Source organism: Cervus canadensis, chromosome 13 (genome assembly GCF_019320065.1).
Source record: "Cervus canadensis isolate Bull #8, Minnesota chromosome 13, ASM1932006v1, whole genome shotgun sequence".
NCBI classification, from domain to species: Eukaryota; Metazoa; Chordata; class Mammalia; order Artiodactyla; family Cervidae; genus Cervus; species Cervus canadensis.
Genome location: NC_057398.1, coordinates 12839935 through 12855373, shown reverse-complemented (window position 1 = coordinate 12855373; position 15439 = coordinate 12839935). Strand labels below are relative to the sequence as shown.

Sequence of the window (15439 nt, the reverse complement as noted above, 5' to 3'; positions counted from 1 at the left end):
TTGTAGCATGGGGCTATAGTAGTTGCAGCACACATGGATTTCAGTAGTTGTGGCACGCAGGCTTAGCAACTTCGTGGCGTGTGGAATCTTACTTCCCGGACCAGGGATCAAACTCTCTTCCCCTGAATTGCATGGTGAATTCTTAACTTCTGGACTACAAGAGAAGTTCCTATCCTACTTTTTAAAAACAATTCAGAAGCTGAGGTTCAGGAAAGTATCAATAACTTACTAAACATAGTAGTTGGTAGAGCATATATATGTTAAGGGGAAAGATGCTGATGAAAGAGAGTGATTGAATATGCAGAAGCAAAGAGGGATAACTATACCGAAGAAAACATGAAGGTATGATTCCTGAGAAGGAGGGAGGGGAAATTCTCTAAAGCATAGGCAGCTACTGGCTTTGGGAGAAGGAACATCTATTCTAATATAATAGCTCAGAGAGAGGAGAAAATTGGTGCAGGTGTATGTGGGCTTGTAGATTCAGTAGTGGAAAGTTAATTTCATCTGATGACTTCAGATCTTTATGAAGTTGGCAAGGTCATCTACTGTGAGTGAAGAAAGATGAGTGTGAATAAGATTTCATAGGCTTGTTGCAAAGAATGGGAGATCAACTCAATCAAACAAACACAGCAGGGTTACCAGATACTGGTAAGCCCCATTTGAGGTTAATAATAATAAATAAATGAACTTCTATGATTCCCCCTCCAAGTAGCCTGACTTCTCAGATTTAAGAATAGAAAAAGTAAGTGGCAGGGTTTGAGGGCCTTGTTCAACAGATAAGCTGAAAGCAAAGGCTAAGAAATTTAAGACATTGCCGATAGGGTTGTTTAAAGGATATTATTTAAATAATGAACATAAATCTAAACTGAGTTAAAAAATGAAGAGAGAGAAAGGGGGAAAAACAATGCAATAGAGAAAGAAAGAGAATGTTCTGGTGAATTGTATCAATGCACTGAAGATCGAGAAAAAAATAAAAAACTCAAAATTTTGGTAGTTGAGTAAATACAGAGATATGATTGTGATTGTGATCATAAGCAAGAATGCTTGGAATAGTGATTTGAGAAGAAACTCATAGATGATAGTAAATGAAGTGCATGACTGAGGTAAACTAGGTTACTGGAGATAAAGAAATGAGGCAGTCAAGGAACAGAGTTCAGATTATGGAAGGATGATCTGCTAGAATAATGATAATACTCAACATGATAATAGAACTTGAAGCATAAGAGAAGGCTGTGTGAGTTGAGTATGATATTTTTGATAAATGAAGGAGAATAATTGGAATGACACTAGTTGACAGTTTCAAGGGGGAAGGAAAAGTGATGCAAACAACATGAGTCTTTTGAAGTGGTAATTGTCTATTCTTTCAAAATCCAAATAGCATTGACACTCTCCTTCACTCTAGATCATTGTTCCCACTTGCTTGCAAGTGTGTCAATGCTATTTGAATTTTGAAAGAATAGACAATTACCACTTGAAAGCAATAAAGAGAAAGAGGATCTTCTTTGAAGAACTAGGTTCCACTTATGGCGAAGATGTGGAAGGAATGCTTGGAGAAAAGGTTGAAAATAAAGGGAAGCATACTGCTTTTAGAGGAAATGGAAGTGAATGGTGACAATGGTATAGTAGCATATTATGGCAAACAGCAGGTTGGGAATGGGCAAGCAGTAGTGAGTAGGAAGAGACTGGGAGAGCTTTCACTTTGGATGTCGACTGTGATAATGCAAGGTTAAGAATCATAGCTGATTTAATCTCAGTGTCCTAAAAAGCAGTGATCTGCTTTATAGTGACATAGCTTATTAACCTTTGAAAATATTCTTTGTGTGCTAGATGGGGGAAATTATTAGTTCACTAATTATTCATTGCAATGTTTTATATGTCCCTTAGATCAAACTTCTTAATTATGTGGTTAATAGCTACATTGATAATAATTTTTTATTTGATGTATTAAAGATCAAAAGAACTGAGCTGAAATATCTGATGGTGGATTAATCACTTTCTTCCTGTATTTTATTTAAAAAATTATTTTTAATTTTTTTTTATTTAAAAAGTTTTTTTTTGGCTGCGGCATGCAGGATCTTAGTTCCCTGATGATGGATTGAATCTGTGTCCTCTGCAATGGAAGTGTGGAGTCTTAAAACCCTGGACTGCCAGGGACCTTCACCTGTATTTTATTAATTTGTACTGTGTATATTTTATAGCATTTTATTAGGTATTTGTAAGCTTAATATTGATAGATCTTCCTGTTAAAATGTACCATATTATCATTATGTAATGACCATTTCTATATCTAATAATGCTTTTCTCTTTAAGCTTATTTTGTCTGATATTAATTTAGTGATTCATGCTTTAAAATTATTTTCTTGTTGTAGCTTTCCCATCATTTTACTTCCAACTTTTCTGTGTCCTTATATTTTAAACGTATCTCTTTTGAACAGAAAGTATCTTGATTTTTAAAGTCTAATCCCACTGACAGAAGAACCTGGTGGACGGCAGTCCGTAGGGTCGCAGAGAGTTGGACACAACTGAAGCAATTTAGCATGTATATGCTTTAACTAATAGGTTTAAATAATTTATATTCTTGTTACTATAGTTATGTTTGAAACTGTTTCTACTTTAACTTTTCACTGTGGAACTGAGAAGAGTAGTAAAATAATTCTTATTTCAAATGGGTAGTATTTCACTGCTACTCACCTCAGGAAAAGTCAAAACAAGTTTAAAATTCCTTTCCATTCCCCCACTAAAACAAAAACTACAACAAAAAAAATTTTTAAGTCCTTTTTGTCCTTAAATACTCAAGGTAGGAAAAATGACAGGCAAAGTGTCATCTGTAATTTTAATAAAAAGTAAATATAGTGTAAAGCTATAGTCTTATTCTTCTAAACTTCTTGGCACTTATGTAATTTATTATGTAAGTCTCATAATTCAAGTAGCCCAACAAGTTGAATTTCAAGTGTGATTATTGTTGCCTGTTGAAAGTACATTAATTTGTTAGAACAGGATCAGTATATTAAAGTTAACTATGTGTTGTCGATAAATAAGTGACAACATTTAAAAACAAATTACTATTTTTGAGATAACATATTTAAATTAAGGTAGTATGTGTTCAGGGGCTGGGAGTGGGGATGGACACTGAGAAGTAAAATAGCTTAGGGTGAAATACCTGGTTTTATGGAAACTAATTTTTAGAAGCTCCAAAACTTTGGCCACCTGATGTGAAGAGTCGACTCATTAGAAAAGACCCTGATGCTGGAAAAGATCAAAGGCAGGAGAAGAGGGGGACGACAGAGGATGAGATGGTTGGATGGCATCACTGACTCAACGGTCATGAGTTTGAGCAAGCTCCGGGAATTGGTGAAGGACAGGGAAGCCTGGCATGCTGAGGTCCATGGGGTCGCAGAGTCAGACATGATTGAGTGATGAAGAAGCAGCATTGTCTTATATATTATGGAAAAATAAAAGAGCCATGAAAGATAAAAGGACTTTGATGCTTGTTATAACTGAGAACCTCAAGTAAAGATAAAATGCAATGTTTTCCTTAAATGCTATTGCCCACATAAGGAAAACCCATAATTGAAAACTGAGATTACTGTATACTTAACTTTGTTCTCTCTCCCCAGGGCCATGGCCACTGCATTTGTTGTTGGAGTTGTGAAATATACTGAAGCTTTGTCTGGATTCCAGGTAACTTCTGCTTTGTTTTCTGTAGAATTGAGATATGGACTTGAAATGTGTTAAAACAGATATTCTAATCCCCGAGAATCCCAAATTTGGTTGTTAATGTGTTCTTCATGTTGGTGACTGCTAGATAAAGAATATGATGTAATCTGAAAAGTGTCAGTGCTGGGCATTAAGTTCAAATTCTACCTCTTCTTAGCTGTATAAAGCTGAGCAAGTCAGCTGAGCACAAACACTTCGATCTCTCCATCCTCTATGTTGGTTAACTTGATTGGTGATGGGGATCCTCTCACGATGTATGTGTGTATCAAATCATCTTGTTGTATACTTTATATGTCTTATAGCTCTTTCTATTATACCTCAGTAAAGCTGGAAAAAAATGTCTCCATCCTTGAACAAGACATATTAAAACCATTGTTCTGCTTCTCTTATAGAGGAATTGTGAGAATCAAATAAGATAATATATGTGAAATCTTTTGATACTATAACACATTATAAAAATGTTAGCTATGTTATTTGGAGTCTCCAAAGCTGCTATTGGATAACATGGCTAGTATTGCCTTCACATGAATTCTTTAGTAATCATGACTTACGTGGTGTTTTTGCCTTTACATTTGTTTCAAGATGAGGATTATAGAGTCTAACGGGTTTAGTGGTTAGATGGTTGTGTTGTGTATTCCCCCATTTGCCTCTTAAGAACCACTTTCTATCCTTCTCCAATCTGCTTTGTGCCCAGGGAAAGTTGACTTAACACACATTGAAATAAGATTCTCCTGCCCTGTGGCCTCTGGTTAGGTTTGGACAATGGGAGGCATGAAGGAAAGATAAGAGAACAGAAGGAAGAGAGCCCCGGTTATTTATTTTGATGTATCTCTCCCTCCTGGGTCATAGATTGGCAGGGGCAGTGTTCTCTCCCAACAGCTACAGCTCCTGTTGGGCAGCACTTTCTTATACTATTGATATGTCTCACTGGTTTCCTCAAGGCTTGAGGGGTAGTAGTCATTTTCATCTGTTGCTGGCCCTGTGGTGCTATACCATTTCTTGTTAATTTCTTGCTCACATCCTTGTATATATACATATAGTACATATGTGTATATGTGTGTGTGTGTATGTGTGTGTGTGTGTAGTCTCTTCATTAAACTTCCTTCAGTCATACCTTTCTGTTGTGTTGTTCCTTGCTAGAAACCTTCCTGACACAGAGGTCATTGTCAGAATCACTTTTAGTGGAGTGGTTGAGAAAGAGAGGTGGAGAAGTAAATGGAAAGAAAGAAAGAAAAGATTAATAAGGACATGGATTTTTTTTTCAAGAATATGGCAATGAAGAGAAGGAAAATGTTAGAGAACATCACAGCTAGTGAGAATTCTGAAGACCTAGAGAAAAAATTTTAATCAGAGATACATACTTGACTTTAGGTTGTGAATAAGAAATTAGTTAGAAGGAGAAGAAAAATTATATAATTTAAGCAAAAAAGTTGTGAAATTTGAATCGTATAATCTGATTAAAATCACAGATGTCAGGATTAGCCTTGTAAAGAGAGACATCTCTGAGAACAATGAAATGGCAAATAGTGGGTTAATATACATGAGGTAAATAATTAGGGAAATTCTTGCTGAGGAGGCTCAATTTCTTCTGCAATGTTGAAATCAAGCTCATTTGTTCAGAGGAGGAAGGATTTGTAAGGGGAGGACTGAGGGAGAATGAGAAAGGTTTGAAATGTTGGTTGTGAGAAATGGAAGAGGTAATTGTTTACTGGACAAGCTATGGACTCTAGTTGAAATGTTCAGAACTTTGGGGACTTAAAAGAGAAGTGCTTTGGAAGAATAAAAGGATAAAATATGGAGTGGGCCAGCAGGAAGGTGGTTGATGTCATCTGCCAAGTGTCTAGGCCACATGGGAAGGATAGAAACCATGAACATGGAGATACTGTTAAAAAGATGAGGTTGAGAAATTGGAGGTCCTAAAGAATATGCGTTGGGAATAGAGGATTGAGAGCGTTGAAGGGGTAGATGGCTATCATCAGAGAATGATTTATTGAAATTGAAGATTCAAAAAGGAAGTTAGTAGTGACAGTAAGAGGAGGAACTATAAGTAGATACAGCAGTGTATTAGCTAATCAGAGGGGCCTGAGTGAATGACAGTTTCTTCACTGAAATTCAATATCAGCTTGGGTTCCAGAAGAGAAGGCCTCGGAATGTGAGAAATAAAAATAAATCCCCATCTTTTAAATTTCAGAAATGTGTGCTCCTAATTGCAAGTATCTTGAGAAGAACAAATAACTATATGTTTCCCATTTTAATCACCACACCTCTATTATCTAACATAATTCCTTGTACATATTAGATACTCAAATATTTGTTGAATATTTGGAAAAAGAGCAAAGAAAAACAGATCAAATTTTTATTGTAAGATAATAGCTTACTAGATTTATTTGAGCAGCTAGATATATGATCATAATTATATTCTGCAATAAATTCAGTATGTGCATGAGTGCTAAGTCACTTCAGTTGTGTCCACTCTTTGCAACCCTATGGACTGTAGCCCATGAGGCTCCTCTGTCCATTAAATTCTCCAGGCAAGAATACTGCAGTGGGTTGCCATGCCCTCCTCCAGAGGATCTTCCCGACCCAGGGATTGAACTCAGGGATTGAACCCACATCTCTTATGAATCCTGCATTGGCAGACGGGTACTTTAACACTAGCATCACCACTATTGTGTAGATTTCTTTCTTATTTGTATGCTAATGTTTATTTGGTACTTCTATTTTCAAAACTGATTTAATTTATATTTTTGTGATGACACAAAATGACAATTTCAAATTGTCAATTTGAAATGACAGCTTTTTATAATCTTTCTCTTTCAGTTCAAATATATAGATTTAAAAAATAAGGTCTTATATAGAGGAATGAGTGGTATGGTTGGGTAAATAATAACATTCCAACTTATTCATAAATGAGCTTCTATTTATGTAAGCATATCTTGAGATCTTATATTTATGTACCATATTACCATTTTGCTTCATATATAATTATATATAACAATATATAATTATCACAATAATAACTAACATTGGGTGACAGGTGCCATTCTAAGTAGTTTACATAATTTACTTATTTTTTTTTCCAAACTGTGCTATTATTTTCCTTATTTTATAGATGAAGAAACAGGTATAAAGAAATTAACTAACTTGCCTAAGGTCACAAAATTAGTGAGTAGATTCAAACCTAGAAAGTCTGGCACCAGTGCTCAGAATACTAACTGCCACTGCTAATACAGACATAGGCTTATACACAAATGTAGGTGCATTATTCATCTACTGCTTGTTTAAATGTCTCTTTACCTTGATCTCCCTAAGGTCAAGGACACTGCATGGCACACTGCAGCTTATCAATAAATTTTGTAAACTAGTGAATAAGCTTCTCACTTTCCAAGATAATTCTGCTGTTCCCTACAGATTTTCCTATTATTTTCCAACTAACGCTCTTGGCTTTTCTTTCAAGTCTATTCCAGTTCTTATTTGGGTGGTTTGATTTGGGACATGTTATGACATTTGAAATCTTTACATTAGAAACTTTATTCTTTTGCTGAGACAAAAATGTTTCTCTTTCTCTCCTCCTGCCAAATATCATAGCAGATTAAGTGTTTACATGAGGGGAGTTTGTAATCCAGGATTTCTGCCACAGCGGGCTTCAAATATTCTAGTCAAATCCTGCCTTTTGTCTGACTCTTCCTGATGCACTCATCAAAGCTTCACTCTGGCATCTGTTAGTCACTGAGTGCTTATTTGGAGAATGGTTGCTATCATCACTACTGCCTTTACATAGGTACCACCTAGTTACTTTTGTTTTGGCAGTTATGGGTTAAATACATTCCAGGGTCTAGTCCTGCTTAAGCTTGCTAGCTCTCTATTTTAAATTAATGCACAGTGGGTTATTTCTTAAAAGAGCAAAGCTTTCATTGAACAGGAATTTTTTCAAAGCACTCATTTTTCCTTTTTTCCATAGATGAGAGTCTTCTTTCACCATTAAGTGATGCGTTTCTCCCTCTGCCCCACGAAGCTACACTACACTGCAGTTAATAATGACTGATGATTGAAAAGAACTTATACTTTACTCTTAAAATATTGTTTTCTTTTGAGATACATGTTTGACTATTCTTCCTCACTGCCTTGCAATCATCTTTTTAAATATTTACTTCTAGTCCATGGAATTAATATCAACCTAAAAGAGCTGTTTTACTAAGGAGTTTTTAAATTATAAATATACATATAAAGATCCTATTTTTGCTATGGTTTTTAAGTCCAATAATTCCCTGACAGAGAACCCTGTAAGAGATTAATAAATTCATTAGCAGTTACTTGATAATAGAAAACATGTGGAACTATTTTTTAAAAGCTCCTCACTTTATATATAATTACCCTTCAGTCTCCCTCCCAGCACTTTTTATCTTTTTGTTATGTCTAGCATTCATTAAGTTAGAAATAGGCCACAGGGTATTTAAAATGCCTTTCCCAATTTATAAAGAGGAAAAGAAGATGGAATTTTGGATTCATAAGCAGAAACTACTTATTGTAGCAACTATATGCTAGGGCTGGTCATTGTAAGCTAGTCATAGTTAGGAATTCTGGCTCACCCACGTTTGTATCACCATTATCTAAGGTAATTGCAGATCTTCTTTTTCTTTACCATTCTTCTTTTCCTTTTTTCCTCTTTCCTCTAATTGAGAAATGAGATTTTGGAGTCCAGGAGAGAGGGAGAGCTGGAAATGGGATTTTGAAAGCAGTCTGAATATAAATAGTATTTAAGACTATAGGTGGGAGAGGGCTACCTAGGATGAATGTCTAGAGAAGTTAGAGAAGGAGATTTAGAAGGAATAGTCAGGTGATAGGAATAGACTGTATTTTCAAAGAAGCTAGAAGTGACTTAAGAGGGGAGGTGGTCAGTGCTGACACATGCTTATTGGAGATAGAATAAAATAAGGAATAATGTTACTGAGTCTAAGCTCATACTGCTTGCTGCACAACAGGCCAGTAAATTAAGAGAGGAGTTGTTGGGGCAGGGAATTCTTTATTCAGAAAACCGGCACACTGAGAAGATGGTGGACTGTGTCCCAAAGAATCATCTTATCTGAGTTACGATTCAAGTGTCTTTTATACTAAAAGGAAAGGGATTGTGGCTGATTTTTGCAAACTTTGGTGCTGGAATCCTTTGCTCTTGCATTTATCCATGTAATCCTGGTCACAGTGTTCCTATAAACCTCCAAGACAAATGTTATTCTCAGATGTGCAACTTTTTAATCTCTATACAAATGGAAAGTGTCACATGTTTAATGGTCAGAACCTTGAGAATGGGCTATCCTGTATATTCCAGGTTGTATTCTTTTAGTGACCAACTTATAGCAAAAGCAGTATAACACAAAGGTTAACATAGAAGCAACAGATCCCATATGGAGTCAGATTTATTCTTCCCTGTTACAATAAGACTTGTAAGAAATAAGCTTAAGTTTGACAAATTGACTACAACTGTAATTAGGGTGCTTGGGACAAGGACCTGATTGGAGTTGGATGAAAAAAATTGGAAATGAGGAATAAAGATAATGACTTTAGACCCTTCTTTCAGGAGACATGATTTTAAAGGGAAGCAGAGAAGTGAAGGATAGCTGGAAATTTTAAGGGGCATATTTTAAATAGCGGACAGTTTAAAAACTCATTTACAAGCCAATATGAAGAATACAACATAGAGAAAGTGAGAAATAGATGATGTAAGTAGAAGGGAAATAATTTCAGGAGTAAAATTACTGTGCAGGTGAGCATCGGATCCACAGCATACTTTTCTCCATTGAACTTAGATGGCTGCATAAACTTCTTCCATGTTCACATCAATGGAAACTGTTTACACACAGGTGCACATTTTAGATTGGTGATGGAAAGGTGAAGCAGGGCTCATCTGATAATTTCTGTTTTCTTAATGAAATACGGGCAAGGTAAAGTGTTTGTACTGGGGTAAAAAAGGTTTAAGGAAAGAAGAGAAGCCATAAAATAGTCATCTAGGAGACTGGAGACTAGAACTTTTGACATAGGTCTGGCTTCAACATTGTCTCATCAGGGGAAAATGTGCCAACCTGTTTTAAGCACACTTGTCACTGAGAGCACATTTTTGTTTACTTACCAAGCACCATGCCTTCAACAATAGGACATATTTTGGCTCTCACTCATGGTTATTTTTTGCTCTGATTCAGATATCTAGAAATTTCTTTTATCTTGCTCTTTATCTCATTCGTGCATTTAAAAACATTTTTCAGAATATATTTTATTTTGTATTTCCATGTGTTTGTGTAGCAGGAGAGTTTTCCAAGTGTTTAACAGGGAAATAGAAGTAGAACTTCTACTTCTCTGAATTTCAATTTCATCATTTATGAAATGGGAGTAATATTTACTTGCAGAATTGTGGTTAAGTATTAGAAATGACATGTATAAAATATTGGCCCTTAAAAGACAATCAATAAATGATAGTTGTAATTATTGTTACCACTAAATATTATTCTTTTGTCTAAAAAAAAAAGACCTTGTTTCTACTCGCTTTTTTTCTTAGTTATTTTCTGAAACTGAAACTGTATTTTTAAATAAATCCTTTTAAAAAATAATTTTAATGTGCCACAGTGTTTCTAAGTTTCTTATGTATTAGTTTATTTGGAATATAAAATATCTTACCAAATGAAAATTTATTTGTATTTTGGGTTATATAATGTTTTAGGGCCTTGATAATATAATATTTGAGAGAGAACAGACTTCAAATAGAGACTTGTTTCCTTATGAGACTTTATTCTTATTACACAAGCAAATTTATAATTAACAATATAATTTGAAAAACCTAGTAATAACAATAAGGAAAAGCATGGAATAAAAAAGCCAACATATAACTTGAAAGGGATTTTTGAAAACTTTCAACAGTATTTTTCATATACTCTTTGTCTACTAACATTTTGCTGAAGACTACAATGTTTTGGGGTAAAGTGTTATATCAACTTGAGTAACAAATATTAAGAAATGCTAATCATATAATTGGGGTCACAAAGAGTCAGACATGACTGAGCGACTGAACCGAATCATATAATTTTAGTGTCAGTCTGGAGTTCTTCTTCCCCAAATTAGAAAAGCCAGGGCTATGTTTGGTATTCCCTAAAAGAATGTGAATACTACCAAAATCAATATTCAATGCTTAAAGGAGAAATATGAAATATGAAACATTGACGTAGTGAATCTTTATTCCATATCTTCTTCCATGTTGCTCTGCTCTAGGACGTGCATCTCCTTTTCAGGTAATAACCCATATTCATTTAGGAAAGACTCCACATCCCCGGTAAAAAATTCTTCGGCAAGCTGTTCAGTAACACTAATGAAATTGCTTAGGAGTTCCCCACCTTTGTAGACAAGCAATGTGGGGAGTACGTCTGAGGAAAAGCGGTCCCCAGCGCCTGTATTAGAAGCCTTTATTTTACAAAACTTGACTATAGGGTATTCAGCTGCAAGGCATGTTAAGCTACTGTTTAGAGCATCACAGCCCTTAACACCATCTTCATAAATGTGAACAACGATAGTGGTGATTTTCTGTTCCTTTTCAATGGTTTCCAGGAATTGCTCCCCAGATTCCAGCTCATACACAAACCCATATCTGGGCCCAAAACTCAGCTTCTGGTGCATGTCCTGCATGCACTGTCTGCGGTATTTACGAAGGCAGTTTTCATCTTCTTTGTCTTTGTGGATTAGTTCATATTCTTGAACGCTCATCTGGAAATAGATGAAAGAAATGAGAGAGATCAATCAGTCAGAAATTTGTATTCCTTATGCATAACAAACCCATTCTCAACTTAAAGAGTTTGCATTTGCTATCTCCTCTACCTCCATGGGGTCGCAGAGTCGGACGTGACTGAGTGATTCACTTTCACTATCTCCTGAGGTGGCCTTTTCTTCCACCTCATTTGATCAAATGTCACCTTCTTTGATTATTCTACTTAAATGTGTCCCTGCCCCACACTTTCTACCCCTTTTGCTTTATTATTTTCCTTCATAGCAATAAATAATACTTGATATTATTGTATATGTTTATTTGTCTAATATTAGTTTTCTTAACTTTTGTGTTCTATGGGGGCAGGAATTTTTTGTGTGTCATCCATCACTCTCTAATATCTGTTTTGTGTCTGGCCCATAATAGAGGTTCAGTAGTTATTTCGTGATTCAATGCATACATTAGTATTGCTGAATATAGTTGAGCTATGAGATGGTCATGGAATGTTCCAGTTTGGGTGAAAAAATACCCAACAAGGTCTACTTTAGAGTGACTTTCATAAAACTAAATACACACACATGCACACAAGTGCCTGCATACTCACTTAAATGTGTCCCCAAAAAGTGCATTTGGACATTATTGTCTCCTCAACAAAAGTTGTTTAAAAGATTTTGTCTAATCACTTACTGATTTTTTTGGAATCTGTAAAAAACAGCTTTTACAAATATTTGAAGTTCACCAGATTAGCCAGAAGACTAGCAGCATCACCGCCAGCTGAAAAGTTCTGGGAAATGCAAATCTGGGGACGCCACCCCAGATCTACTGAATCAGAATCTGGAAGGGTGAGGCTGAGTGAGCCATGTTTAAACAAGCTCTCCAGGTGATTCGTATGCACTGGTTTAGGCTAAAGTGAGAAAAGACCTAACTTCAGTTTGTAAGACAGCTACTTTTCACTGCAGCTGGAATATAAAATTACCTGCAGAGCCTTTCTTAATTGCAATGTCATTATGATTTAGGCAACAGAATGTTAAACACCCTTTCCCTTCACACACACATGTGCACACATGTGATATAAAGGAGTGTTGATGGGATATAGTGTGATTAATTGATGTGGAACAGCCCAGAACCATGGAAATTGGATGACCCCCAAATTTACGGAAAATTTACTATGTCTTAGATAATTTATATAGATTATTTTCTTAATCTTCACAATAAACCTATGAGGTAGGTTTTTTATAGAAGATATCAGGATTAAGTAGAAATATCTGGTGCTTTTGTTGTTTACTTCTCTTGTTTCTTCCTCCTATATTTGTTTTTCTAATGTCCTCATTCTCTCTTTTTTTTAATCTCATTCTTCTTATCATATTATTTTTTCTGCTTTAAGGTTATCTTTCCAAATTATCTTAACCCTAATCATTGTTAAATATTTTGTATAATTTATAAGTTGCTATCATAGTTCTTTGTTAAACAGACTGAACCACAAATAACAATTTACATACACATTATATAATAGACAAATGAGAATTTTTTAAAATGCTCTTTTTAAAAAAAAATATCATGGATATATTGCAGCTTATTCTGCTTACCTTCTTCCTCCTTGTTGGGGTCCTTTAGTGGACCGGAAGCTGGTGGTACGGAGTCGACGATAAGAAAGTAAAAGAGAGAAAGAGGCTGATATTCCCTGGTTTACACAGAGGACCGATAAAGCCCTTGACACAGGACTTGCATCGCTCACGAAGGCACCAGGCGCCCTCTCGAGGGGGTGAAGGCACAAAGTGCCTTCTTGAGAGGGTCTTAGAAGCCTGGGCAGGAAAGTGAGCACGACGGGTCTCCACGCTTCAGAGAATCAGCCAGAAAAAGAGAGAGAGAGAGAAACAAAAAAGACATGGGGACCTAAGCTCTGATGGAGCAAAGGTGCTTTAATGATTTTTCTATGAGTATATTTAGGCTGTGGTGCAAGAAACTTCTTTTGGGAATGATAGAGATCAGAAAACCAAACGTACAGCAACCGTTACCAGGGGAGCAAGGGGTAATGTTAATCACACGGTCAGGAGACAATCCATATCTCAAGAAAGGGGAGCAAGACTAAACAGTTTTGTCATAAAGAGAATGTTTACAAAAGGAGACCCAAGCCTGCCTCACACAATGACCTCAGTCCCTGGGAACCGCGTGCTGTTCCGCGGGAAGAGGGACAAAGGACTCCTGAGAGACAGCACATAGGAATCCTCCCGTCAAACGTTCCCTGACACCTTCTCCTTGGAAGGAGGAAGCTGAGAACTGTCAATAAACCCCACCCTTCCACTTAACCAATATTGTCAGTTTGGTCAGTGTCTTTTCATACTTTTTTACATATGTTCTCATATAATCATTTCAGCATAAATACAAATATAGTGTTTGTTTTCTATTGCTGTAGAAAATGGTATCACATAACTTTTTGTATCTTGCTTTCTCATATTGTGGAACTATCTCTAAGTCAGGTCATGTATTTGTAACTCATTCTTTTAACAGTTGCCTATGCTAACTTTTAGGCAAAGGCATTTACTGCATTCCTTTTTTTTTTTTTTTTGCTAATACAAACAATACTTTAATAAAAACATATTGTAGATTAATAATAAGTAATAGATTTTTTTCTTATCTTACCTTTCTGCTGAATCTTTCTTTTGAGTCTTTGTCATCTCTACTCTGAGGAGAAGACATCTGTCTGAGAATCTCCTTCTTGCTAGGTGCAGCTGAATCATTATCTTCACTCTCCAGTTTAAACTTTCTCCAATCATTTATTACTCCTTTGGGTCCTGAAATAAAATTTAAAGCAAATTGTCTCCCTTTTCCATGTTTCTTCCCTCTCTCTCTTCCTTCCTTCTTTTCCTCATTTATATAGCTAAATTTATCAATCTTCCTTTATGATTTCTTGGTTTTGTGTCATACTTAGAAGGTCACTGTCATTATGAAATTAGTTTTCATGGATTTTTGTTTAGTATTCATATGAATTCATTCAAACTCCTGACTAAATCTAAAAATTCTATATGATCATTAAACAGAGAAGGGAGTATTACTTTAATATTCAATAGAGTTAAAAGAAACCTGAATTAAAAAATTTAAACCATGCTATTTGACTTTTAAACTCTTGCTAGTGGTATATAGACAGCCACACACAATTTAACAGATCAAGAAAACAGGCTTTGGGTAAAATGAAGTCTTAGTTATTCCGGAAGAATATTGAAATCAATTTTATTTAAGATTTTTAAAAATTAGTGTATTTTTTTAGATTAAAAGAATTAAAATTAAAAACTCAATTTATTTATTTTTCTTTTGGTCTTCTATTATTTACAATTGCAAAGAAAGCCCACAGTGGGGGAGATTAGGAGAGAAGAAAAGTCACTTAATTATAGTGTAGATAGAGAGGCTTTATCTACAAGCAAAAAATTTTATCTATCAGCAAGAAATTCTCAATAATCAGTGTTTTTCTCTTTCTTTGATATCTAAATAAAATTGTTTCAAAAGTATTTGATTTCACATTAATTTATACAGTCAAATATTTTTTAGATGATTCCATCAACCCATTCAAAGTTATTACTTAAGTTTCATACTGAGTAATGATAAGAGATCTCCAAATTTAACTTTAATTTTACAATTGTTTTTTCCTTCTGACTTTGCTTACCTGTGTGTGAGGCCTGTCCTTCAAAGTCTTCCTCCAAACTTTGGCTTTTTGCTTCTTCCATTTTAGAGATTTAGTTTTGATATGATCTATAGGATGAATAAAGAAGTAATGATGACAGATGAATTCTAGGAGAAATAGATGTATATATATTCTGCTGTCAGGTTCCATGTAAGTTAAGGGTTGTCACTAAGTGATATAGTGTTTAGCATTCTTCCTACCTCATAAAAGGACATTAGTTTAATATCTGGGTCATTAAAGATATTTTGACCTAAGAATTTTACATAATTTATAGTTTGTCTTTACTTAAAAAGTCTTCAGTTTAG

The 15439-nt window shown here is 35.2% G+C and overlaps 1 protein-coding gene across 1 annotated transcript; it reads right to left on the bottom strand.

Annotated features, from left to right (window-relative positions):
- Window positions 1–10935: 10935 nt before the first annotated feature.
- On the bottom strand, window positions 10936–15177 carry PDC (phosducin). Its single transcript, XM_043485364.1, has 3 exons — window positions 15117–15177; window positions 14099–14250; window positions 10936–11460 (listed from the first exon to the last, which is right to left on the bottom strand). The coding sequence occupies exons 1-3, from the start codon at window positions 15175–15177 to the stop codon at window positions 10936–10938; spliced, it is 738 nt and encodes a 245-aa protein (XP_043341299.1).
- Between the last annotated feature and the right edge of the window lie 262 nt (window positions 15178–15439).

What these genes read in the sequence shown, in the direction of transcription:
- PDC (XM_043485364.1), bottom strand. Translation starts at nt 15,177, where the DNA reads ATGGAAGAAGCAAAAAGCCAAAGTTTGGAGGAAGACTTTGAAGGACAG. An exon ending in AGGACAGGCCTCACACACAG is followed by an intron (nt 14,251 to 15,116) that starts GTAAGCAAAGTC and finishes ATTTTATTTCAG; the next exon opens with GACCCAAAGGAGTAATAAAT. An exon ending in AAGAAAGATTCAGCAGAAAG is followed by an intron (nt 11,461 to 14,098) that starts GTAAGATAAGAA and finishes ATCTATTTCCAG; the next exon opens with ATGAGCGTTCAAGAATATGA.